The following is a 23,966-nucleotide window of genomic DNA, read 5'->3' on the forward strand; positions in this document are numbered from 1 at the left end:
TGCTAGGTGCTTTAAGCAGAGGTAGAGCTGAGAATCACTGACTCGAGAGCGAGGACTACTTCGAGCATTTCCTTCATCGAGCTAGCCGGCATCTTCTCTATGTGTGATCGCAAGGCCTTGAAGAGTGCACGTAGCACCTGCTGACAGTTCTCCTGTGGTGTGTTTTCATCGCAACGCGATTGGGGTCGCTGCAGTACAGACACATAACTTCGCTGTTCCGGTTGTTCAGCAGTCGTCTCTTCTACGGGGCCTCTGTTCATTGATTTGACTGTTTTAGCCGGTCCGCTGCGTGATGGCACCACTGTGTCCTGTATTCCTGGAGAAGGCTTCAGGCTTGGAAAATCAGTTTCACTCTTTGAGCTCCATTTCATTGCGTCTGACTCTCTGTGTCTTTCTGTCGTTTTCTTCGTCGTATTTTTCTCATCGTTCCCTGTTGGCCCCAAGATAAACGTTTTCTTACGCTTTATTGCCGCTGCCCGCGTAGGACACTTGCTATAACTAGCTGGATGACCACCACTACAGTTTGCACATAGAACGTTCTCTCTGCACGCGCATGTTTTGAAATCGTGCGGTCCTCCACATCTCTTACACCGCTGCTCACCACGGCAGTACTTGGCCACATGTCCATAGCGCTGACACTTGAAGCACCGAGGTGGTGTCTCAACGTAGTCAATGGTCTCGTGTCTTGTGAAGCCCAAGTTGATCTTCTCTGGACGGTCTGTATTTGGAGCGAACGTAAGAACCACGGAGCTGGTTCGCCTGGACTCCCAATCGGTTTCGGAAATTTGGACGCGTCGCATGACTCTCCTTGCATGGTAAACTCCCTGTGGTTTAAGGTATAGCAACAGTTCCTCGTCAGTGTACCACTTCGGTACTCCTCTAATAATGCACGTGTTTTGCAGGTACGAATTGGGCACTCGTGCTGAGATTGCAGTCCCTGAGATCGACTTGCAGCGGAGAAGGGAATTCACATGCTCTTCTGTCTGTACATCTAGAAGCAGGGCTCCTTGAGCAGTAAATCGGCTCCTAACTGGCGATGCGCCAAGAATTTTTTCAATATCCGTAGACAGAACAATGGGGTTTACTTTTTTCAGGTCGGCTCCTTCTGTGGCAGGCGTAACAATCGCTGGGATTCCGACGGTCCTCTTCTTGCGGTGACGCACAAGCCTGAAGCCTTCATCGTCCAGATCTGTGATGTCAGCTATGTCACAAGCGTCAAGAAGCGTAGACTCGTCGTCTGTTTCTGTAGCCTTGTATCGCTTACAGTCACGGTTGCTCTCAGGGTCAGTCGGTGGCCTCTGCCCCGGTGTCAGGTCAGGCGTAGTCATGACGGGGCTCTTGCCGCTACCAGATCGGGCTCTTCTGCAGGCTCCTATCGAAGCGACGAGAGGCGAAGGCCCCCCAGGCCTCCGGTAGGGAGGGTACCTTGGCGAGTCGTCCGACGTCTTCGACAAATCTATTTGACAAAACGTCGAAAAAATTCAAAAAAACACTAGGGAGCGAGACAGCAGTGCGACTGTGCCGAACCAAACTTCTTCTTAAACTTCTTTAAATACAATTCATTGGAAAGATACAATATATTGTATCTTTAAATACAATTCATTGGAAAGATACAATATACAGATGAGGGTCCCAAAGTCAAGGACTGCAATGGGACCCTCGGTTAATAACATTGCAGAGATGTATTAAAAGAAGAGCAAGCTAACTAAAACAAATGAACACAATCGCGAAAATACAACATAAAAAAATAATATAAATGAAAACAAATTGTATTTATATAAGCCTGTAGTGCATAAAAAAAACTGTCAATACATACAAATGACAAATATTCCTAATTTTGGTACTGGTTTGCGAGTCTGAAGGTCTTGACAATGTTGAGTCCCTGCAGCTTCAGGACAAGCTCAATTCTGAACTACAACTCTTCGAAGCATTGTGAAAATGCCCAGTTCTGCATGTTGGATGTGTGACAAAGATCTTAAGTGCACTTGAGAGAAATAAAACTGCTCAGAGTTGAAAGCCCAACTTTTACCAGTGGACAGGTGTTTGCATGTTTTTTTTTTTTTTCAATTATCACCGTTCAGCATGGTGAAATTGTAAATCTGACCATGTAGTGTCATCCATAACTTGCTGCTAGCGTTCTGATCACAAAAAATGGCTGTGGCTTAGGTAAGGTTAAGCCCAGGATGCGAAGCATACTAGCCTTTATTTTAGTTGTTGAACCACTGTTTAGCCTGGTGAACTGCTGTTGCTTGGCTATATTTGGTTCGGCTAGACGAAGAAACAACTCGTGCATTACTCTGCTTCGCCTTGGACGCCCCGCATTGGACGCGGTGAGCGTCGAGCAACGCAGCGTTCGGCGCGGCAACGAAATGTGCGCCTGAGCAAGCGACGCACGCCTGAGCCTTAGAAACAGCTCGTTTCTAAGGCAACACCGCATTCACTAGAGGCGCTTTTGTACCGCTTTGAAGCGTCGTACTCGTGGCTCAGTGGTAGCGTCTCCGTCTCACACTCCGGAGACCCTGGTTCGATTCCCACCCAGCCCATCTTGCAAGAGTTGAGCCAAAGCCACTTCTCCTCTGTCGTGACGTCACGGTGTCACGTGGTATTCAAGGCGACACCGCCGCGCCTGAGGAGCTGGGTTGAGCTCTCGTAATATGCTTCGCATAAAATTCTTTGTTGGTGTGGTGTAATCTTGAGCAGCTTGCCTTTTTTTTTTTCCCCCTCAGAAGCAGCAAAGGGCAAAGGCCACACAAACTTTTTCTAGAATGCACCTGCTCAAGTTCAGCAAAAGTTGCATTAAAAATCAGTTTTGCCACAGAAATGCAACCAAAACAGATTCTGGAAAGCCCTTTTCACAGGCTACCTACTGTAGAGCGTTATCTGAGAAACCACTTCCTGGAATCTGCAATAAAAATTATTGATCACCTATCGACCTGAATAGGTGTAGTAATGAAAGTGTTAACACTAACTGTAGTGATGGATGCTTAGTTATTTGAATTTGACTTGCATTGCTCAGCCTGCTAATGCTCCTTCCATAAGACTAGTACGATTCCCTTGGCTACATTCAAACCATTCTCTCTTGCAATGTTGCCTTTCTGTGCATTTCCAGGAATTGTTTACTCATGCTAAATGTTTACCAACTAGAGTGTTGCTATGCTTATGGAGCCTGTCTGCAGAATAATTGTTCAGCCTTTTGTTTGCTGGGCATAATGTTGCCTTGTTATGCTAACCTCGTAAGGATTATCTTAGTTTGCAGTCAGTGGTGTTCAGATCAGAAAGTGTGTCAATTTCGTAAGGTGTAAGCATTGCACGCAGGTACAAGCAGTGCGTGTAAATGTGCATGTGGCTCTTCCTTATTGTATAGCGAGACAGTGCATATGATATAATGTAAACGTTGAGTTATGGTTGAGATAAGTGCCACTTTCATTGTTATTTTGCCTCTGAAGTATGATCACATACATACGCTTTTTAAAAAAATCCAAACTATGCACATTGCAGCTATCTTAGCTTTAATTTGTTTTTGCTTTTTCTCTGTGAAGCACTGAACTCATCCCAGAGGCGGTCTTCTGCAGCTTCACTCAATGAAGGTAATATAGCCAGTTTTTTTATTGATTGATCACTGTGTGGTTTAGAGGCACTGATGTATGCTAATGGTGTATATTGTATATGTGCATCTAGCTTGTTGGTACTTGTCCCTGAGCACTCCAATTAACTGATGTGGAAGTACTTCAACGTAATTTTTGCCTGGTCATAGGTTAAGCCACCGCGTAATATTAAATGTCAGCCACACCTGGGCCGTGATTTTGCAGTGATGCCTTTTCCCAATGCTAATGCCTTTCGGTACTTTTCATGTTCGTGAGTGTCTGCGTTTGACGCTCGCGAACCATTCACGAACGCGAAAAGTGCCAAAAAGCATTAGTATCGGAAAAAGGCATCGCTACAAGATCTCGCCCCTGAGGCTATTTCTAACCAATGCATTGTAATCGCTGCGCTTCAATGGGCAGTGTATACGTGTGTATATATATATATATATGATGATTTCATCTAGCTGAAATGTATCAGTTTCATGCGGCATGCACACATAATTTTGCTTTCTGCTTCATGCATTGTTTTGTTGGACACAGCTGTTTGCATGACTCCTATGATTCCTTTCCATGTTGAAACAGGAGGCTCGACTGACTCGCCAGCCTAGCACAGTATTATGCATTTGCAATTATCAAGCTACTGCAAAGTGCCCTTTTAACCCTACAAAGCCCTATCTATTTTTGATACGCTAAATTTATTACCCAAGAACTTTGATTTGTGCACTCGAGACCCAATGTAGAGCCCATACTAGCAATTTTACATTCTGGAGGGAGTTTTCAGTTGTGGATAGTTCAGCAAATCAATTACTAGTTGAGTAATTAGAGTGCTAATTAGTTTTTACTCCATTATCATTTCAGTTTTTTTCATACCAATATACTCTCTATGGCAAGAAGTAGATGAAAAAGTTAAAACTTGTTCACATTTGAGGTGGTGTTCGGGCTTTGTTGGGTTAAAACCAAGATTGCCTCAGTTTATGTATGCGAGTTCCTAGAAGCGGTTTAGCAGTACTGCTTTGAGCACACAGCATAAGCATCATGGCAGCTTTGTTGACTTGGTTCTTTTTCTTTTCATTTTTTTGCTTGCATTGGCCAGCCCTGGAGATGCGTCGTCGATCCTCCCTCACTGCTTCAGCTCACAATGCAGGTTAGAGCCTTGTGTTAGTTTTCCTTTTTGTTTGTGCCAGAAAGAGCTTTTGCGCCCTTGCCCAAAACAGACGAGGCCTGAAGAGTGCGAGGGGAACCCGTCAGCACAGGCTGCTGGATACGTGGCTGCGACACCCACAGATATATGCATCTGGGCCAGTAGGAAAGCCAAGGCCTGGTGGCACGTGACAGCACATGTGCTGCATTTCATTTGCTGGCTGGTGGCTACCAGTGTGCACATTGCTTGTGCATCAGCCTTGGATGGTCATTGTGATGGATACCTTTGGTTTCTTGCCACTGTGGATAGGATATATTTTTTTCGTTTACAAAGAAGGAAAAAAAAAAAAAGACTGGCATATTCAGCGTTGCTGCTTTTGTACATTGCCTGTGACACCATTGGCTGTTTTTCTCCGATTTCTTCTTTGGAATAGCTTCTTTGATGCTTCTTGTATGTTTGTGAGTGTGTGTGCGTGTGTGTGCACGTGAAGCATCATTTGTTTAGTAGGCATTAGCCAAACGTTTGTGAATAGTGTGGCATCAGGCACACTTGCTTTCTGATGTTGCTCTGCAATGAGCAGCAGGAAATTTTGCACTCAAAGTTTAGAGCATCACTAGACCTAGCAGCGTTGCTATATTTTCACCATTTAGCACTGGCACCTAGGAGCTTTGCACAACAGGCTGCCCATACTTCTTTGTCACCATTCTGAGTGGCTCTGTGCAAGCAGTATTTCAAGCACAGGTTTTCTAGGCATTATTTTTCTCTAGTCTGCTCTCTTGTGCTCCTCACCTTTGTAAGCATCTTTGTAGCCGTAGCTGCAGTATGGCAGGCTTGCTACTTCAGGTGGTAGGATTTGTACCAGCTGTTTAAAAGAAATCGAAAGTGGACATTTCATACCCTACTGGATTCTCTAATATCATTATGGAAATTTTTTTTTTCTACTGCTAATTTATAGCAAGCAACATTTACCATCCTAAAATATTGTGGTGCTAAAGTTGGGCTATGCACAGGGGGGAACTTGGGGAAGTGTTTGTAAGGCTTTGATAATGAGACTTGGCAGATGTCTAACTTGTTTATGGTGTGTCTGATAGGTAACATGGTTGACTGTTGCCTTCTGTGTGGGTGTGCCACTGGTGGGGTAGTACAGTAGGAAAAGGTCAATCTTGGGGCTGGTTGTGGCCATGGCTTGAATGTAATAATTGACATCCATTAAAAAAACGTGCTGCGGCTTTCAATTGTACTGCTTCTTTTTCTTCTAATTTGACTCGTTGATCCTTGCATTAACTGGCAGGCTGCTTCTATATGTACTTGTATTGCTTTAACTTCTTTTGCTTCTTTCAATTCCTCTGTGCTTGGTACTTTATTGTGAATGATACTTTGCTTGTGCATGTAAGCTTTATCTCATCTATGTTGTGATGCTTACTTTCATGCAGCTGGGTTATGTTTAAGTGCTTTTTGCAAGGATTAACTGCCCCTTTTTTGTTGTTGCTAAGTTTTGATGTGCTCGTGGGTTGGCTTGTGATGCTTTCATATAGTCGGTCAGGGCTCCGGTGGTTCTAGTTTAGGTCATAGATGCCACTTTATTTGGAACTAAAGATTAGGTAACAGCTCTTTTGTATTTGAAGGTGCATATGTGCATTAACAATATCAATAAGTGTGCCTATGTGAAGCATTTGTCTTGAGAAATAATGGTCAACCTCAGTGCAGTTGTTCGAAGTTCCACCAGCTTGTTGACATGCACATCTCCATCTACATGGATCACTTGCTGTCTTTTACTAAGTGGAAAATTAGTTTTTTGCATAGGAGAAGGCCGATATTACTTAGGATCATTTCATACACACATAAGCCAATACTAGTCAAAAGCTTTTGATACACTTGAAAATTTTATTAGTTTTGAGTAGTCTTGGTTTTTGTTTTGTGTTATATACTTCAGTCAGTTTTGTATCTTTCTATATTCTGTTCTTCTATGCTAATGTCTGCTATATATATATATGCATAATCATGATGCCACCATAAATTTATGCTACATAGATTACACAAGGATTGGTAATAACATAAATCATTAAATGCAGATTATGGAGGCAGCCAGATCTACAGCTATAGGCTTTCCAGGCTTGTTGTTGGGTGTTGAACAATACAGACGACCATAAGGCGACACACATGGGTGCCGACTTTAAACTTGAATGCCAGCGCCTCTGTGCATCGTCTGCTCGTCTGGTGCTTTGGCCTCAGCCTTTTGGTTTTTTAGCCTTTTCATTCACTACCATGGTACTGCTTAATGAACGAATTACAGCATCTTATGCATGTTTGTAAACAGAAGTAATGCTTCAACTAGAATCATTTGTCTTAGGTCTGACCTCTTTATGTTATGCAATTTCATGGCCCCCCAAACATTCCAAGTGGAGGCTATTTAAGCTGCATCTACAGAATTCATGCATGGGCACAATATAAACTGTCAGCTTTAAGAGGACAGAGCTTGGCAGAAAGTTTTTTCATGCTTGGACAAGCACTCAAATGAAAATGTTTACAGGTAGGCAAGCACCTTTCTGTACTTCGCACCATGGCACACTTATGCAAGGTCTTGTGGCACATTTCTTCCGTGCCCTGTCTTGGTTCTTGTGCCACAAGTGGATCTTGAAAGAATGCATTTGTGTGTGATCACAGTAATATATGGTATAGCTGGTTTACGACAGCTTTATGATGCCAACCAAAAGTAGGAGCAAGGAACTAGCATTTTCAAAAATAATGCAGCCCTGCTAGTGACTGCAACAGCACTGGTGACCCCGATATGACTAGTTCATCAGTTCGAGACATTGCAGCTGGCTGCACAACATTTAGCTTAGGGTGATGTAATTGTGGTGTAAGGAATTTGTATTTGTTCTAGCTTTAAAGCACAGTTTTAAGCAGTGTGGGGTGGTCTTCATCCTGTTAGTCATCTGAATTCAATGGTATTTTTATCGAAAGCACACCAAGGTGGTCTTCCATTTAACCTTAAAAAAAAAAGTGAGCTGTTGGCAGCTTGGCAGACAAAATTTTGCAATCTGGCAGCTTTGTGTTCTTTCCAAGTAAAAGTAAAATGCCCTAAAGGTCTAGTAGCATAGCCTTCTTGTGCACACATGTATAAGTAGAATGTAGTTGTAACGCAATGTCTCTCGTGCTCCCACATATTTGTACCATGTACATGCATCTCTTTTCTTTATCCATCTCTTTATCATATGCACTTCGCATTTTCAGTCCGATAAGCCAAAGGTTTGGCTGTTAGCAAGGAGAGGAGTGGGGGCATCATAGTTTCACTGAACCCCTCTTCTGTGCATTGTGTTGCAGCCTTTGCTTTCTTTTTCTTTTCCTGTATGAAAACTTGTGTGACTGAAACCTCACCTTTGTTTCATTCCTATACCTCCTGTTTTGTCCCGTTTGTCTTGCTCTTGTTTTGTAGTTGCAGCACCTTAGGCGCCTCTGGCAGTGTGCTCTCCCAGACTAGTGTATGTGTGGTGTGTGTGTATGACTGTGTGCGTGTGATGACAGTTCTTTGTTTGTTTCCTCTTATGTTTTGAGTTGATTTTGTAGATCTAAATTGTTTTTGATTCTATTTCTTTTTCCCCCTCTCCCTCTCCCTTTCTTTCTTTTTCCCCCCACCCTCCTCTTTGTAGTCCCTAGTCTTGCTGGTCAAAAGTTGAGCTCAGTGCGTCAGACTTCGCTTGAAGAGGAGGCCAACACCAAGCAGGAAGTACACATTGTTGAAAACCCCATAAACCAGCATCAGGTGAACTGCTAAGCAGAGGTGGAAAAAACTCCAGCAACATGGAGGGACCCACACAGGAGAGCTTTTTCGTGGCAGCACTCCAGCTGTAGCGTTGGTGTGCAAAGACTGTGTTGGTCATGGGAAGGGTCACAGATGCAGAAGCAAAGGGACATGAGCAAAAAAAAAAAAGAAAAAAGAAAAAAAATGTCAGCTAGGCTTAAAACGACAAAAGCTGCTGCTAGAATTGCATGTTATCACGTTACAGATGCTTGTTGGTGTACCCACACGTACATTGAAGCTTGCACACTCGTGCCTGGTGGTAGTACAAAGCTTCATTCAGTCTTCTAAGCTCAAAAGGCACTGACCCCAGTGTCAGACCTGCATACACATATTTTGTGGACTTTTGCCCTATTCTCAAGTATGCATTAATCGGAGCATCCTGGATTCTTTTGGAGAGCACCTTAAAAAAGCAAAAATGTAAAAGCTGCACGTGTGCATTTACTTTTGTGCGTGTGACCAGGCTACATCTGACTTGCAACAACTTGCGTTGAAGCTGTAGAGTATAAAGTCTGTTTGGTTCCAAATAGTACAACGAAAGGGCTTCAGTGACAGTGCTTGCCACTGGGGTTGCTCCAGCCAGCTTTGAAAGGTTAGATATGGAGCCTTGCTTCAGTATGGAGACTGCTGAGGAGGACCAATGCATTGCTTGTTGATGCTTTTGGAATAGTTAGTTGCCAGTGCGTTAAGTTCACAAGGGTGCAGCTGTGTTCCTTGCAGGCTGGAGCATTTTTTTGAAGACACGCTCACCCTGAGCGTGTGTAGGCTTGTTGCATGCACCAGGGCTCATGGTCACGTTATGCAAAAACAGTGTTGTGCATATAAAAACTTGCTCCCACTAAGAATGGTTGTTAACTGTCCAGTCTGCCGTCATTACTTGCTGGAAAGAAGGCACGGATGTGGGCTGTGTTGAAATTGCTTGTTTTGCTCTGGTCTCGCCCACCTATGTCTGTTGTGGATTTTGGCAAAGTGAAAGTGAGCTAAGTGCTGTAAACATTGCAAAGTGGAGAGGTTCGGGCACGTTTTTTTTTCTTAGTGAGGCCTTGTTTTGAAGGGCTTACATTGTAGATGGTGGTTGAGATGGTGTACTGTACACAGTGTATACATGAGTGAAGCCTACTATACAAGATGTATAAATGATGTACTTTTACTTTGACTATGGGCATATGTTGCATTGTATGTTGTGTGTGCTGCTCTTAAAGATTCAGCCGAAGAAATGTATTTTTATTATAGTTTGTTCCTTACAACTGCATGTACAGTGAATGCATTTGTTTTACATCTATGCAGGTACATGCACATGGTACAAATAAAGCAACCTCATACACATATCGCTTTGGCTTCGTTTCTTCATTCTCCATATCCCATTACAGGAGAAAAATGTTGGGAGTAAACTATCGTACAGTATTTAAGAAAATCTCATTATGATCTAGTAGAAAGTGTTTTGGCATATGAAGCTTATGCTCATAATTGGTGCTGAATTATGCTTTGCACCAGTTTCCCCATGATGCTCTGCATATGAGGTGCAGTTGATTTCATAAATGAGCAACCAGAAATTGAGCATTGGTACAGTCATGTTCAATATGAGTTGCAATGTGGTGCCCATGGTTGAAGGGGCCTCAACACTGCATTGGTGCAGACATACTGGTACTTATTAAGCAAATATTGTGTAATTGGAATAGCGTTCTGCAACTTTTTGTGTGTCAACACCACCACGAAGTCTTCGGGTCCCCCTTGACCATGAACACTGTGCTGCAGCTCTCATTGAACACAACTGTATGTGTACAGCACAGCTTGGCACTACATTTTTGCATAATTAAGACTCAGTTGACAGGCATTTCTGACTTTGCATTATCCTGGCAGGCATATGCATAGGAAGAACACCTACGACGCACTGTCAATATTGCAAAAACAGTTAACAGTATGGCACTTGCTAATGTAACCAGCACTACCACTGGCACCACGGCAAGGTCGCCGCTTGGTTCTGGCAGTGAAAAAGTAAGAACAACAATGGCTAACGGGCCATTTTGAATGGCAGTTTCCAAGGAAACTGCTATAATCTGTTTACTTGTTAGTCTAAACAGCCAAGCCATTGTTGCACCAAACAAAAACCCTGTGACTACCACCACAGATGCAGCAACTACCTCCATGAGAGTGATCAGTGTGACTATGTACCAGTAGGTGTATGTTCCTATGACTAGTGCAACAAGCAATATGGCCACAGAGAATGGCTTCACAATTTTCTCTGCCACTTGAGCCCATTTCGGCCGTTTGTATTGGATGAGGAGGCCCAGCCCCAGTGGCAGAGTTAGCGCCACCAAGGACACGAACAGGTTGCTGAATGGCACTGCTGGTGTGGCTGTGCCAGCTATCTGGCGGCCCAGGGTGTGCATCCACAACGGCATCAGGGCTGCAGGGCCAAACAACACAGGGGTGAGTGTACGGAACAGAAAGGCAGGCTTGCAAAATGCATGGGATGCAAAAAAAGCACACGTGCCGACTATCGACTCTATGGTTGCTAAGTGACTGAAAAGAAGGAAGGCATGAAACCTATCCGCATATGCAAGCAACTTGTTCCAACTTTCAGTCATTTGTGTGCACATAGTATTGTGAGACTTGGGTTGCCCCATATGGCCGAAAGCTATCTTGTGGCCACATGATTAGCACCCACCGTGTGGCACTGCCAGTAGCACAGGTAATGAAACGTGAGGGTAGACAATCCAGAAAGGTTGGCACATCTGTATGAGACGTAAGGAGTGTATGCTAACCACAGGTGGCCATAGAAGATTGTAGAACGCTGGTGCTACGGAAATCTGGTATGGGCATACTGGGTGGCAACACAACCAACAAGGAAAAAGTAGCTTTTGTTTTCTTCTTTTCCTTTTACATTTATATAGGCCTCAAGAGCCACAGGCTTCATGTTGACGCATCAGCAATGCAAACTGCCACCCTTTCAAAGGGGCACAATCACATACACTAAAGCATGTGCATTTCTAGGATGCAAGAGATGATTGCACAGAAATAAACGCGTATTGTCTTCCTAGAAATTTTGCAGCCAATGAATAATGTATGCACCCTCATCCACTTTGTAGTCTTTGCATCCTACTAATACTACCATGCTCTCTTCAATCTAAGCACTCCCTTTTCCCTCAGTGACTCGAAGCAAGAGAGAGTGCTTGAAGCAATAATAATACAATGGCAAAAATTTTAGCCAGACATAATATCTCTTGCAGAGAAACGGCAAATTAAAGCAGTCTGGAGTCTTTTGCAACATAAAGAAATTTGTGATTCAGCACAAATTATTGCTCCCAACTGAAATATACTTATGACCACTTGTGCTGGCACTTGAAATGGTGTCCATGCTGCTGCCCAAGCTACTACTCTCATTATCCATTAACAAATTGTGGTTTTCCACTTTCTAAAAACACCTATCTGTGACACTAGCTCAAACATCAAAAGCTTTATAGTAGCGTGCAGTGAATAGCATTAGAGAGAGTGTGTCTCCTTGCCTGACCCCATTCTTGATAGGTCATTTTCTGCTGTTCTTGTGGAGAACAAAGGCACTTGTGGAATCTTTGTAGATATTTTTAAAGATATTCACGTACGCCTCCTGTACTCCTTGATTTCGTAATGCCTCTATGACTACTGGTATCAACTGAATCTAACGCCTTCTCATAATCTATGAAAGCCACATAGAGAGGTTGATTGTATTCTGCAGATTTCTCAATTACCTGATTGATGACATGGATGTGATCCATCGTAGAATATCCCTTCCTGAAGCCAGCCTGCTCTTTCTTTCTTCATATTGAGGGAAATCCTAGACCTCACTAACCTATGATAACTGCACTTTACCATACCTAACACTTCTAAACCTAATTAACCTATGATCACTGCACTTTACCCTACCTAACACTTCTACATCCTACAAAGCCGTTGCCGGAATTTGAAACCGCCGGTGGGATGACTGTTGCATCCTCGGCCTCGTAAGTGCATGATGCTGGGATCAGCAGAGAGTATGAAATGTACGTATTTAACTTCTTGTTTCTCCGTTAGAGCTTTTCCAGGTCCACTTTCTGTTGCAACACTTGCTGAAGAAGGTATTCATCATTCGGAGCATATTCCTTTCTGCTAATTATACCAACATCTCTGCTTGTTCCTAGAGTCGGTGTCATAGTTGCCAATTGCTTGTTCACCAGCCTTGCTTTTTCCCCACTTCTGCATTGAGGTCACCCATGACTACAGTATAACGAGTTTGCACTTCTCTCATCGTTAATTAAACATCTTCATAAAACTGTTCTATTTATTCATCATCGTGACGGGAAGTTATGGCGTAGGCTTGTACTACCTTTATTTTATACCTCCTATTCAGCTTTATTACGACTACTGCAAACCTCTCATTAATGCTGTAGAATTCATCAATGTTGCCCACTATATCCTTATGGATTAAAAATCCTACCCCGTCTTGTCTCTTATGTGGAAGTCCTCTGCAGCAGGGGACATGGCCCTCAGTCAGCATTGTATAAGCCTCACCAGTTTTTCCAGCCACACTAAGACCAATAATATCCCACGCAATGCCCGTTAACTCCTCAAAGAGTCCTAGCTGCTAAGCTAGCCTCACTCGAGAGTGTTCGTGTGATGAAAGTTGCCAGGTTCAGTTCGCAGTGGCGGCCTGTCTCGATCCAGAGATTCTTGGCAGCCTTTGCCCCGTCTGACTGCCACCTTGGTCGGGTGCTCCGCAGCCACTGGGGACTGAGGGCCATGGGTTAACTGTAGGGGTCATGAGGGAGGTAGTGGCCGAATACTGCACCAGGGAGGCCAATTCCTTATCTGGTGAGGGAGTGTCTTTGTTGAAGCTTAGTGGGCCTTCCTAATTTGGTTGCACCTGGACTAGTATAGTCCCAGTGGTTCTTGGCATTTCTTTCTTTTTTTGCCGGTGTCAGGTGCCATTGCAAGCCTAAAAATGTAGCCTACTGGAGGATGATTCGAACTTGTGACCTTAAGATTAGGGGCCCGGTGTTCAACCTCTGCTCCATGCCACCACCTCAGTCACATAGCTACAAATGGAACACTTCCAATGGATTATTAAACAATGCTGCTGGCCATAATGATGTTCCAACCCCACCAACCGTTGCTCCGACGAGCCACATGAATGACATTTAATACGGTCATAGGGGGGCCGAGTGGCATGTGCATTAGTGGCCATTACACACCACCAAAAAACGTTAAAAGAGGTAACCAGCAAACGCAAAAGTGTCCCTGTGCTAGCGAAAGGCTAATTTCCAGTGGCGGCTGACTTCCCTTTAAAAAAAAAGAAAAGAAAAAACAAAACCGATTGGGACTTCTGACTATAGTAACCGAGCATCCGAGATAGCTCAGTCGGATAACCCTGTAGGCTGCAAGGCCCCCTTAGGGCACAGAAGACCGGCTCAGAGGAACCCACATGTCTATAAAGAAACTCACTTGAATTATCCGCAATAGATGGGTTAAAAAAAAAGAATATAAAGGGAGAAAGAAAAAGGAGGAAGAAAAGATTTCCAAGTGGTTCTAACATCGTGGTTCTGCACCACACGTAAGCAGGCGACCGTGAAGTTGGCTAGGTACACCAGACATTTTCAGCAACCTCGGACAGCACTTGACCAAGGGAAGGAAAATATAGCGTCTCCGCGCTCACCCAAAGGTCACGAGCTATGTACGCACGGGGCTGCATCTAGCTGCTTACTCGCGCGTCTAGCTGCCACAGGCACCGAAGAAGCCTTTTCAGACCCAGTCACTAACGAATCAGGAATGCTATGCCACCTAGTAGCTACAGCAAACACGCCTGTCAACTCGAGGTGGTGTGATCAGTTAGAGACATGGTTTGTAGACTTCGCGCAGAGCAACAACCATGCAAGAAATGTAACAAGGCAAGGAGATCTAACAACAAGCAAGAGAGACATAGCAAACAGGAAACTAACACCCATGACCCTATGGAAACTAAATGGGATCGGAGATTCAGAGCCTAAGAGCAGTGAAAACATAACAAACAGGAATGTATCAACAAAGTTCTGCTGTATTAATGTCATTACACACTTGTACATACCGAGTGCTCCTACACTGCTCATAAAGGTCATGGTAACACTGAGGTCCAAGTCTCCCTCAAAGAGCAGGGTGTAGAAGTTGCTGTAGATTCCACCAGGACATGAGCCAATTGTAAAAAGCCCAAGTCTTGTCACTGGATTCTGGAGTAGCAGTGTTGAACTCCCATAGGAAATCTGAAAAAGCAGTAAAGTATAATAGAATATGGGCTTTACAAATTTAAGTTAAATAGTTTATTTTCCTCAGTGTCTGCGCAGTGTTTTGTTGCATGTGTTAGCCTATATAAGCTTAGAATGACAGAAAGCTGAGCTAGTTGGTACGGATTCATTATGCAAAAAAGAGGTGAGGCGTGCAGACAGGACACAAGAGTAGAACACGGCGTTCGTGTTGTCCACTTCTTTACTCTTGTTTCCCGTCTGCATGCCTCACCTCTTTTTTGCATACTGTATAGGCTCAACAGAAGGACAGCTATGTGTTACGTTCCAGTTCTGCAGACTGACTAGCAATTCTTAACAGACATTTCTCCTCCAGCACAGCCACCTATCTAGTTTTATAGAAGGTACTTCACAATTCATATCTTCAAACTTCTACAGCATGCAACCACTTCCAATGAAGTTCATTAAAATGAGTCAAAAATATTGCATTATGGTTCATGTTGTCGGGCACTTCTTCAGGTAGAATTAATCTCCACGATGTGCATCACATTACGCAGCTTTTGACATGCACGCATGCACGCACCCCCCCCCCCCCACACACAAAAAGAATCAGGATCTACAAGAATTCAGTGATTTATATGCTCTCAGTAAAATTTGAAGTCCTTTAAATTGAAACATAATGCAGCAAGTGGTGCTCTGTAACAAGCATAGGTCTCTTCTTGGTTGTGTGTGTGGCAAGTGTGTGCGGATGTCAATGTGAGTGCCACTGAGGGTGAGTTGACACTTTATGAGTAAGTGGCCAGTAAGCATTAGTAGACTTGAGAATGTGAGTTATTGTCTGCTGGTGAGCATAAGTGGAAGTGAGTGCAAATATGTGCGCACTGATGAGCCACTAAGAAGTTACCCATACAAATGGTTTATTTCTTTACACCTTGGTAAACTGCTCATGCACATATCCCTTTCCTAAATTTCATGGCTGTAGTGCTTGTGGTTTTTATTAAAGCTACATAATTGGATTCAGTAGCGAATAGTTCCCTACAACACCAATGATTCCTCTCTTCGGAGAATTTTCTCTCTGATGACTGCAGGACAGCAGTGGCTGCTTCACAGGCAGTTCGCAGGCTGTCCTTTGAACTGGTGGAGGCTTTCTTTATCAGAAAATGATGGTGAGAGGTGCCTTTGCTGTCACTTTACACAAAAGAGTTGCATTTTCTCAGGGACCAGCTGTGATAATTGAGGTATATTGAGCTGTGATAACCTAAGGGTATCTTGTAAACGACATCAGAGGTACACTTTGTGAATTCATTTTCGTGATTTGTGGTGCATTCCTGGCCTTTCCAATTTTTCATAGCATTGCATAATTTCGAAAGTTTACAGGGAACAGAAAACACTAAGTTGATTTGGTGCCTATTGGCCACTTTCTTTAGATTATAGGATACCTTTTGAACACATGGTATTACATGAAAATGTTTTTCTTTTTCCTGCTTTTCTATTTTTCTTCCTGAGCGCTTTGTTTTTTGCAGGAATGTTTCACACACGGCTGTGATGACAGAAGATGGGTACCTGGCTGTTTTTAGGCATTCTGTCAGCAGTAGGAGGCTATTTTTCATTTGGTGCTCACAAGATTTGTTTATTGCAGTTTGAATACAGGAGATGGCTATTCCCCTTTTCATGAGTTTTGAATGAGCACTGTCATAGGGTTTCTGAAGCATGCAAAGAGTAAAAAAGAAAGTGAAATTGTAGAAGCTTACTACATTACCATTGCAGGATTAGCACAGCGTCGCTCAGAACACGAGAAATTTTTTAAATAAGCACCTATACTTGTAGGCAGTACATAATTGTTTATACCTTTTGGTTATTGATGGTGTTTTTGACATCTTATAAAAGCTGTGTGATCTTTCAATAAATTTTCCAGTTGGCAGTACAGCACTCGTCCTGTTGTGCGTGTTTTCGACTGTTCTCTTCGTCTTCTTTTCGCTGCTTCAAGTTTTACTCGAGGTGAACCAACTCGCCCAAATCAAGCTGTTGCTGTCCCATATGTCACGTTACATCTTTATGTTTGATGCACATCTGTATGTGTTCACACTAGCCATATTTTTGAACAATAGTTGCCAAAGTCATCAGGATGAGGACGTTTAGCTACAGGTGCATTTAGCTTTGCAAAGGCCTGCTGGCACACTAGCCATATTTTTGAACGACAGTTACCAAAGTCATCAGGATGAGGATGTTTAGCTACAGGTGCATTTAGCTTTGCAAAGGCCTGCTGGCGGTTGTTCCACTTAAGTGTCTCCTTTTAACAAGTGTGGAGCCAGACATGCCACAATGTTAAATGGAGTGTGAGTAGACTGCAAATCACCAGTGCTTCCAAGAGAGACCAATAAGGCCAGAAGCATAATGTCCCAGACAAAGCACAGGTAGGATGCCTCCATTGCGGCAAGTCCACACCACATACACTGAGCAGTTCTACTTCATAGAGTGAGAACATTTAGCAAGTAATGCTAAATGTCACTACTCAGTCAACACATCCACGTCACGAAGAACTTTCAAGAAGAGGCAGAACATCTTCCTCCTGACTTTTCCAGCGCCATTTTGGGAAGACCAAGTCATCCGTGTCATCATACAGAATCACTCTACCAAGCTGCCACGTCATTGTTAATGTAAGGCAACGACAATGCCCTTACATATATACCTTAGAATTGCATACGTTATTGGTCTGATTGTTTACAGGGGCTGTATTCTCGGTAACTATTGGGGATACTTTCACATTTTTGTGATGTAGCATCTGATGCAATGCCTCATTGGTGTGAGGGAGACTCTGGCTACCAGTTTAGCCAATCATCATTGACAGAAAGTAATATGCACAAAAGTGATTGATCCAAGATACTGCCCTAAGTACAAATTCAACAAATAGCCACTATGACAACTACACCATATCTGCCTTTACTTCTGGTATATATGCAAAACCTACTAGTTAGACTCGAAGTAACTACAGCATACTCATATTTTAGCACTGCTATTTGATTTGATTGCTCTATATATAGCAACACAGGGCAGGCACGGGTGAGGAAGGTAAATCGTGTTTCTGCATCCTTTGAAATAGTTTTGCAATATGTGGCAAGAGGCATGTATTCCCTTGGCTCTTCCACCCACTCCCCATACACATGTGAAACTTCCATCCACCCCTAAAATAATTTCTAACTGTGCCAGTCTACCGATTACAGAAATGCAATAAACCTGGAAAGCTTAGAATATTTTTTTATATGCAAAGGGACATTTAGCCATATTTATTTGTTCTCAGCAAGGTGCAATATAACTTAATTATTCATTACATAATTGGTACAGCCATGTCAACTCCTTCACATCCATTTCTCAGATGTAAGCATACCTGTGTGCAAAAGTGGGAAAGCATGAATGGACATGACTGTCATGCAATAGTGAGTGCAAGAGTGAATGTGAATGGGGACAGGGGCAATAAGTCTATTAAAGCTCTTGCGTTTGATATACAATATATTTATTGGACCAATAGGAATTTGCATTGGGTACATATTAGTCTATAGGTAATTTGTGTTAGTGCATATACAGTGTGATAGTGCTTTCTGATAGACTAATAATATGTATATTAGGCCCACCGTTGATTATTAAGCTTTATGGTCTTGTAAGTTGTACTAGAAGACTAAGGCTATGCATATTTGTTTTAAATGCCAGTGGCCTTGATGCTGCTTGAATTGTCAATTGGTTCCAATAAGAAGTCACTGGATGATTAATGCTGCAAAACAACAAAACGGTTAACAACAACAACAACAACAACAACAACAACAACAACAACAACAACAACAACAATAATAATAATAATAATAATACTTTGAGTCCTCAAATACAAGACCCTACCAGAGGAGAGTAGCATTTACATTTTTTGTTAAGTTAAAAATGTGCCGGAAAGCTTTCCCTATTTGCTTTGAACCACAGCTGGCACAACTCAAACCCATTTTATAATGACTCAAATGTTGCTTGCATATTTAAAGCATGTGGGAGAGACTGCATATTGTGAGACGGTGGGCAAGTCACTGAAGTGAATTTCTTTGTGTGTTTGTGCATATGTGCATAACCTAATCAAATTGAGGACGAGGTCAAATTTGTTGGCGAATGGGTCCAGTTGTATATCTCAATATTTCATTTGTAAACGTACTACTGGTTCTCCCTCTTATGAGAACTCATTAGTTGTCGATAACCTTGTAAACTACTAGTTTTTCTATTGGGATTTTCGCTAGGGAGTGCGAGTCTACCGATTTTGTCCTAGTATGATAATGTAACTCACCAGTGGCATAAAGATGAATTGGCAAAACATGCCAATAGCTGGAGCAACTGGCCTCTTGATTTGTGAGAGTACCACACGCATATCCAGCTGGCATCCAACATTGACATTGTTCAAGGCCACCAAAACTCCAATTACAGCTCCAAATCCCATAGAAAATGCGGTCAATTCCCGCACGACACGCATTTTGTGAATGCCTTTAAAGGTCTCATTCGTGTTGCTGTCTTCAACTTGCCACAATAAGTTGGCATAACCAATCTTCAGTGGTGTTAAAAGCGTTGAAAAGTTGTCACTCGGCGCGACTCTTTCCAGTGATAATGCGATTCCGTCTTCACTCAGCTGGACCACAGATGGATCACTAGATTGAAGTACGACAGTTGCGTTGCTTTTTTTCTGGGTAAAGCGAAACGTGAGATTTACAGGTTCGTAAAGCTGCAGCCTCGTATCTGGACTAGTAAAATTGAGTATGCACGTCGATGATTGCGCTAGTAGCAGTACTGCAGCACAAGAACGTAATAGCCACATGGTGTGAGTACAGCTGGTTGTCAGTGCACCCATCTCCGGCGGTAGGTTTAGCTCGGTTCGGTGAACGCGTCAATAGATAAGCTTCGAATTATCGCAAAAGCCCTCAATCAGCTGCGAGACGTGGCAGACAAGCCAGGTGCAAGTGAAGCCCGTTTTTCACGAACATATCTAAGGAGACAAGTTGATAAAAAGTGGAAAAGTACACGGGAGCTGGAGTTTTATGAACGACCATCCGAGTAAAGTGCATTTGGCACTGCTTTCAATTTGGCATCGCACTAACAATCGCATTTTGTTAACCAGCAATGCGGCCACAACCGTCCGTAGCCTCGAGCCACGGTCCATTCGGAGACGTGTCTGGTTGGTCGTCTAACGTTTAAATGAAGCATTTAAACAAACCGGTGACCCGGCAGTATCGAGGAGTTCAGAAAAGCAACAGGCGCACAGATTCACTGACGGCGGCAATGTGCAGTTCCTCCTCGCCGCACATGTAGCTAGAACAGTCGTTGGCCAATACTGTTAAATCATCGCGCAGTAATGATCACAGCACAAATAGACTGCACGGGTAAAAGAACACTAGGATCCGTGACTTTTGGGCGTAGCGAAAGGGACACCGGCGAACCGAGGACACAACGCACGTCGACAGGTGCATGGACGACGGGACCGATGCGAATGGCGGTAATATATGCTGTAGTTCGTCCATGTGCATTACAGCTTGAACAACAGTAATTAACCAACGCATTTATGAAATAAGAAAAGATATCCAACGTAAATTTGAACAGAAGATGCTAAGACGAAAGTAAAATTTGGTACTCGAAACCGAAACTGAAATCTCTAGCGAGGTTTGGGTTTTGGGCTCAGTCGGGAGGAGTCGGGAGATGGCGGCGGCCAACGACTTCACCCGACCACCGTTAAGATGTGACGATGTGTGACGGTTGTAGGTGTTCTGTGATGTACTACTTTGCAGGCTCGTCTGTGTTCTTTTTTGTAGTGGTTGGGAGGTCTTGCCTTTTGTATGCGTTAATCAAAAACGACTTGAAATACAGAGTTTTGTTGCTTCAACTTGCTGCTCATACGCGTTGCGGTAAGCTTCAGTCATAGATGTTCACGCATGTCTACGCGCAAGAGATCATCCCTACATCCTTTTGCCACAGAACGATAAACGGAACTGCTTATGAGGCAGCCCATAAGCTTTCTGTGCAGTCGATGGTTGCTTTACCACTTTTCTTCATTAGATAATTGATGAGGAGCTAAGCACGGAAATTTTGTGCTTAGCAACTCTGATGGCTGTGTAATTCCACACATTACGATTAGTGTTATTTATTATATGAAACTGTGAAATATCTTTCCTAATTTAGGTAAACACAACTGTTTAATATTCAGCTTGATGAATTTCCCTGACAATTCATTTAAAAACTGCGATTAACCCGCTTGTAAGCGTACACAAGGTGCTGGTAGTTTTTGTTGTAGTGTAGTCGTCCTAAAATCGGTATGATCTGATACATTTGTTAATATTTTTGAACCGTCGTTGACCTCAAACGTATTCGTCAGTTGCTTGCTCTTTATTTTTCTCTTTATGTGACCATTTGAAACAGAGATAACACATAAATAGGACGAATAGTTTAGTCGGTAGTTTTCATTGTTTCTATCTGAATGTCATATCCCTTGTGGTATTTGGGCACCAACTTACCAAACATAGTGTTATGGCCAGAACTGACACCTTGTTCGTTACACTGTTTTAATAGGATAATTTTGAAATCGTTGCTAACGTGTTATGTTTGCTTTCCAGGATAGGTAATATGACGTCTGCATTTTCAAGTGCTGTTGCTCTAATAAATGCTGGAGACCTACATTCTCTTGAAAGGTCTCTCAATAACAAGCATGTGAGCCCTGATGAACGGGACGAGGTATAATATCCTCATCCTTTTCATATTTTTTTTATCTACGACTAATGTAGTGCACAAACATTTGCTGTTTCTTTTAGTGTGGTGTCACTGCAATAAGTTAATTTTATTTGCTTATTTGTAGAATGGCCAGACATTGCTGATGATAGCTGCTCAGTGTGGACAACTTCCCATTGTTGAAGAACTGATTAGGCAAGGAGCTGATGTCCACCTAGAGGACCTTGTAAGCAATCTTTTGGGCATTAATGGTTTTTCTAGGATGTAAGTGACTTGTCACACCAGTAGCAATAGCGGTCACTTTTAAAACAGGACAAACAGGTGTTCTGTTCTATTCTTTCAATTCTGCGTGTTTCGTTCGGTTTTAACTGTCCCGAACATCTACCCTTTGAGCTTTTAGTTCTTCATGCTGGGTAATTCTCCTTGCCATTTATATCACATTATGATGGCAGTATGTTCACTCAGTGTGTTTGCTCTTGCCACTTCTGCAGGACAATTGGACAGCACTGCTGAACGCTGCTAAGGAAGGATATACAGACATTGTTTCAGAACTTGTTTTGCACAATGCAGATATTGAGCATCGAGATATGGTGAGCTGCTTATATGCAGTAACTTTTATATTGCTTCTGTTCATTAGAAGGGTCCTGCAATGCACCTTATGGAACATGTGGAATATGTCTGTTTATAAAAGGCATCTACTCGGAAACCTTTTCCCACAAAAAGCTTTTAAATGCACCTTGTATGAAGAAAGTTACTGGCAGTCAAAATGCTTCCCTGACAACAAAACCTGCTTGCCTCTTCTTTTTTTTTTTTCATCATTCCAGTCTACCACACACACTGCTGTGCCATCATGAAACAATATTCAACATCTACTCTTTTGCAGAGATTTGGTATGGGCATGGCCTTCAAAATCGGGTTCGTTTTGCTGCTCAGTCTCGGAAGCCGTTAGTATTGTATCCACTACCAAGTGATGCCACCACCTCATTAGTAATGAGGTATCTTTGTGTTTTGCTTATTAAATACCTAACTTCTTGAATATGTATCCTGTGGTACCTAACATGGCATCTAAGAGTGCAATGCTTACACAATACAAGAATTCTATTCATTGTCTCATAACAACATAAGATGTCTCAGTTCTTGCTGGTGGCACCTATTTCTGTGCATCTAACACTTTCTTTTTGATACATTTTGTATTTTGTGTTCTTGATAATGCGTACTTATTAACATTCCTGAGTGTGCTCACATTACTGATTTAGTGCTTTCGAAGTGCCAATGTTTGCTTTTTTAAAATTGTTTTTGGAGGGCATATTTTAGCCACGTGTGAATAACACCATTAGCCTTGCTCTCCATAATTTGTTTTCTTTTATACGTTAACCAAAATAAACTTGAAGTTATGCCGGAGGTGGTGCTAAGTCGTGACGTCTAATGAAATCCAGCCAATAGCCATCATGTTTATCGCTTTGTATAACTAAACGTGAAAAGTGGTGGAGATTTTAGGAAAGCTAAAGAAAGCAAAGGTGATCTTTTCACTGAAATTGTTGGCTCCCTGCTTCATGTAGAGGAATATTATTTGGCTAAAGTACTCATGAAAGCATTGTCTGGTGATTAGGCAGATCTTATTTACCATGCTTGAAAAATATTGCAGGACCTTTGGACTGAGAGGAGTCATGCATATTTAGCTCTATGAAATAGCAGAGAAGCTGTTCTTATTAGGCTTTCTCTCCAAACATAATCCATTTTACTTTCTTTTTGTTTTTGTTTTTCATTGGATTAGTGGAAGCCATCAACATGTATTGAAAGTTGTGTGCATATTGTGCTGAAATTTAGTAATAAAAAAAAAGATGCCTTTTTAAATTACGTGCATCACTTTAAAGAAGTTTTTCCAGAAACAGTACTGGTTTATTTGCTAAGAGAGGCCACAAGCTGGTGCAAAACTGCTTTCATAATAGTAGTATGCCTTATAAAGAGTGTTTATAGTTATGCATTGTGCTGCAACCAACTCTTAATAAGCGACAGAACCAGGATCTCAAACAAGACAGAGATTTGCAGAAAGCTGGTGGCTTGAAAGAGAATTGAAAATTATGGGGTTTTTACATGCCAAACGACGATCTGATAATGAGGCATGCCATACTGGGGGACTCCGGATTAACTTTAATTACCTATGTTTTTTTTTAATGTACACCTAAATCAAAACATACAAGTGTCTTTGCATTTTGCGCCTGTCGAAAAATGCCACCATGCAAGACTTAAAGTGATCAACAGTAGTTGAACGGGCGATGTCACTGGCTGGAGATGGGCTGGAGACGACATTCCAACATGAGGATTTGTCCCTTGCTCCCTTTTTGAAATGTTGGCTTCAGCCTGTGGCATCTCTTGTTTGACTACTGTTGATAACCAGGAATGCCTCTTCTTGTTTCCTGCATCTGGTGCAGAAACATTGAAACTGTTTTTGCAAATCTCTTTACAAGACAGCCACTATA

The 23,966-nt window shown here is 42.6% G+C and overlaps 3 protein-coding genes across 8 annotated transcripts in view; 2 read left to right on the top strand and 1 right to left on the bottom strand.

Annotated features, from left to right (window-relative positions):
- MESK2 (misexpression suppressor of KSR 2) overlaps positions 1-9,852 on the top strand; it is a 34,646-nt gene extending 24,794 nt beyond the window's left edge. For 2 of the 3 annotated variants that reach the window (XM_065438196.2, XM_065438194.2), the window contains exons 12-14: positions 3,540-3,587; positions 4,678-4,728; positions 8,376-9,852. In XM_065438196.2, coding sequence (XP_065294268.1) covers positions 3,540-3,587; positions 4,678-4,728; positions 8,376-8,500 — 224 coding nt within the window. In that variant the 3' untranslated portion in view covers positions 8,501-9,852. Of the gene's footprint in view, positions 1-3,539; positions 3,588-4,677; positions 4,729-4,798; positions 5,966-8,375 lie in introns of those variants that run through there. The other variant, XM_065438197.2, reaches the window with a different exon arrangement.
- LOC135906661 (ileal sodium/bile acid cotransporter-like) lies at positions 9,734-20,241 on the bottom strand. Its single transcript, XM_065438193.2, has 3 exons — positions 19,067-20,241; positions 14,601-14,772; positions 9,734-10,931 (listed from the first exon to the last, which is right to left on the bottom strand). Exons 1-3 carry the CDS (start codon positions 19,619-19,621, stop codon positions 10,345-10,347), a joined length of 1,314 nt encoding a protein of 437 aa, XP_065294265.1. The 5' UTR covers positions 19,622-20,241; the 3' UTR covers positions 9,734-10,344.
- Positions 20,133-23,966, top strand: part of Arms (Ankyrin repeat-rich membrane spanning) — an 86,739-nt gene continuing 82,905 nt past the window's right edge. Inside the window, exons 1-4 of one of the 4 annotated variants that reach the window (XM_065438191.1) lie at positions 20,133-20,263; positions 21,375-21,492; positions 21,614-21,712; positions 21,978-22,076. In XM_065438191.1, the coding sequence (XP_065294263.1) occupies positions 21,385-21,492; positions 21,614-21,712; positions 21,978-22,076 (306 nt within the window). In that variant the 5' untranslated portion in view covers positions 20,133-20,263; positions 21,375-21,384. Of the gene's footprint in view, positions 20,264-20,420; positions 20,670-21,374; positions 21,493-21,613; positions 21,713-21,977; positions 22,077-22,369; positions 22,482-23,966 lie in introns of those variants that run through there. The other 3 variants (XM_065438190.1, XM_065438189.2, XM_065438192.1) reach the window with 3 other exon arrangements.

This window comes from Dermacentor albipictus, chromosome 1 (genome assembly GCF_038994185.2).
Source record: "Dermacentor albipictus isolate Rhodes 1998 colony chromosome 1, USDA_Dalb.pri_finalv2, whole genome shotgun sequence".
Classification (NCBI taxonomy): domain Eukaryota; kingdom Metazoa; phylum Arthropoda; class Arachnida; order Ixodida; family Ixodidae; genus Dermacentor; species Dermacentor albipictus.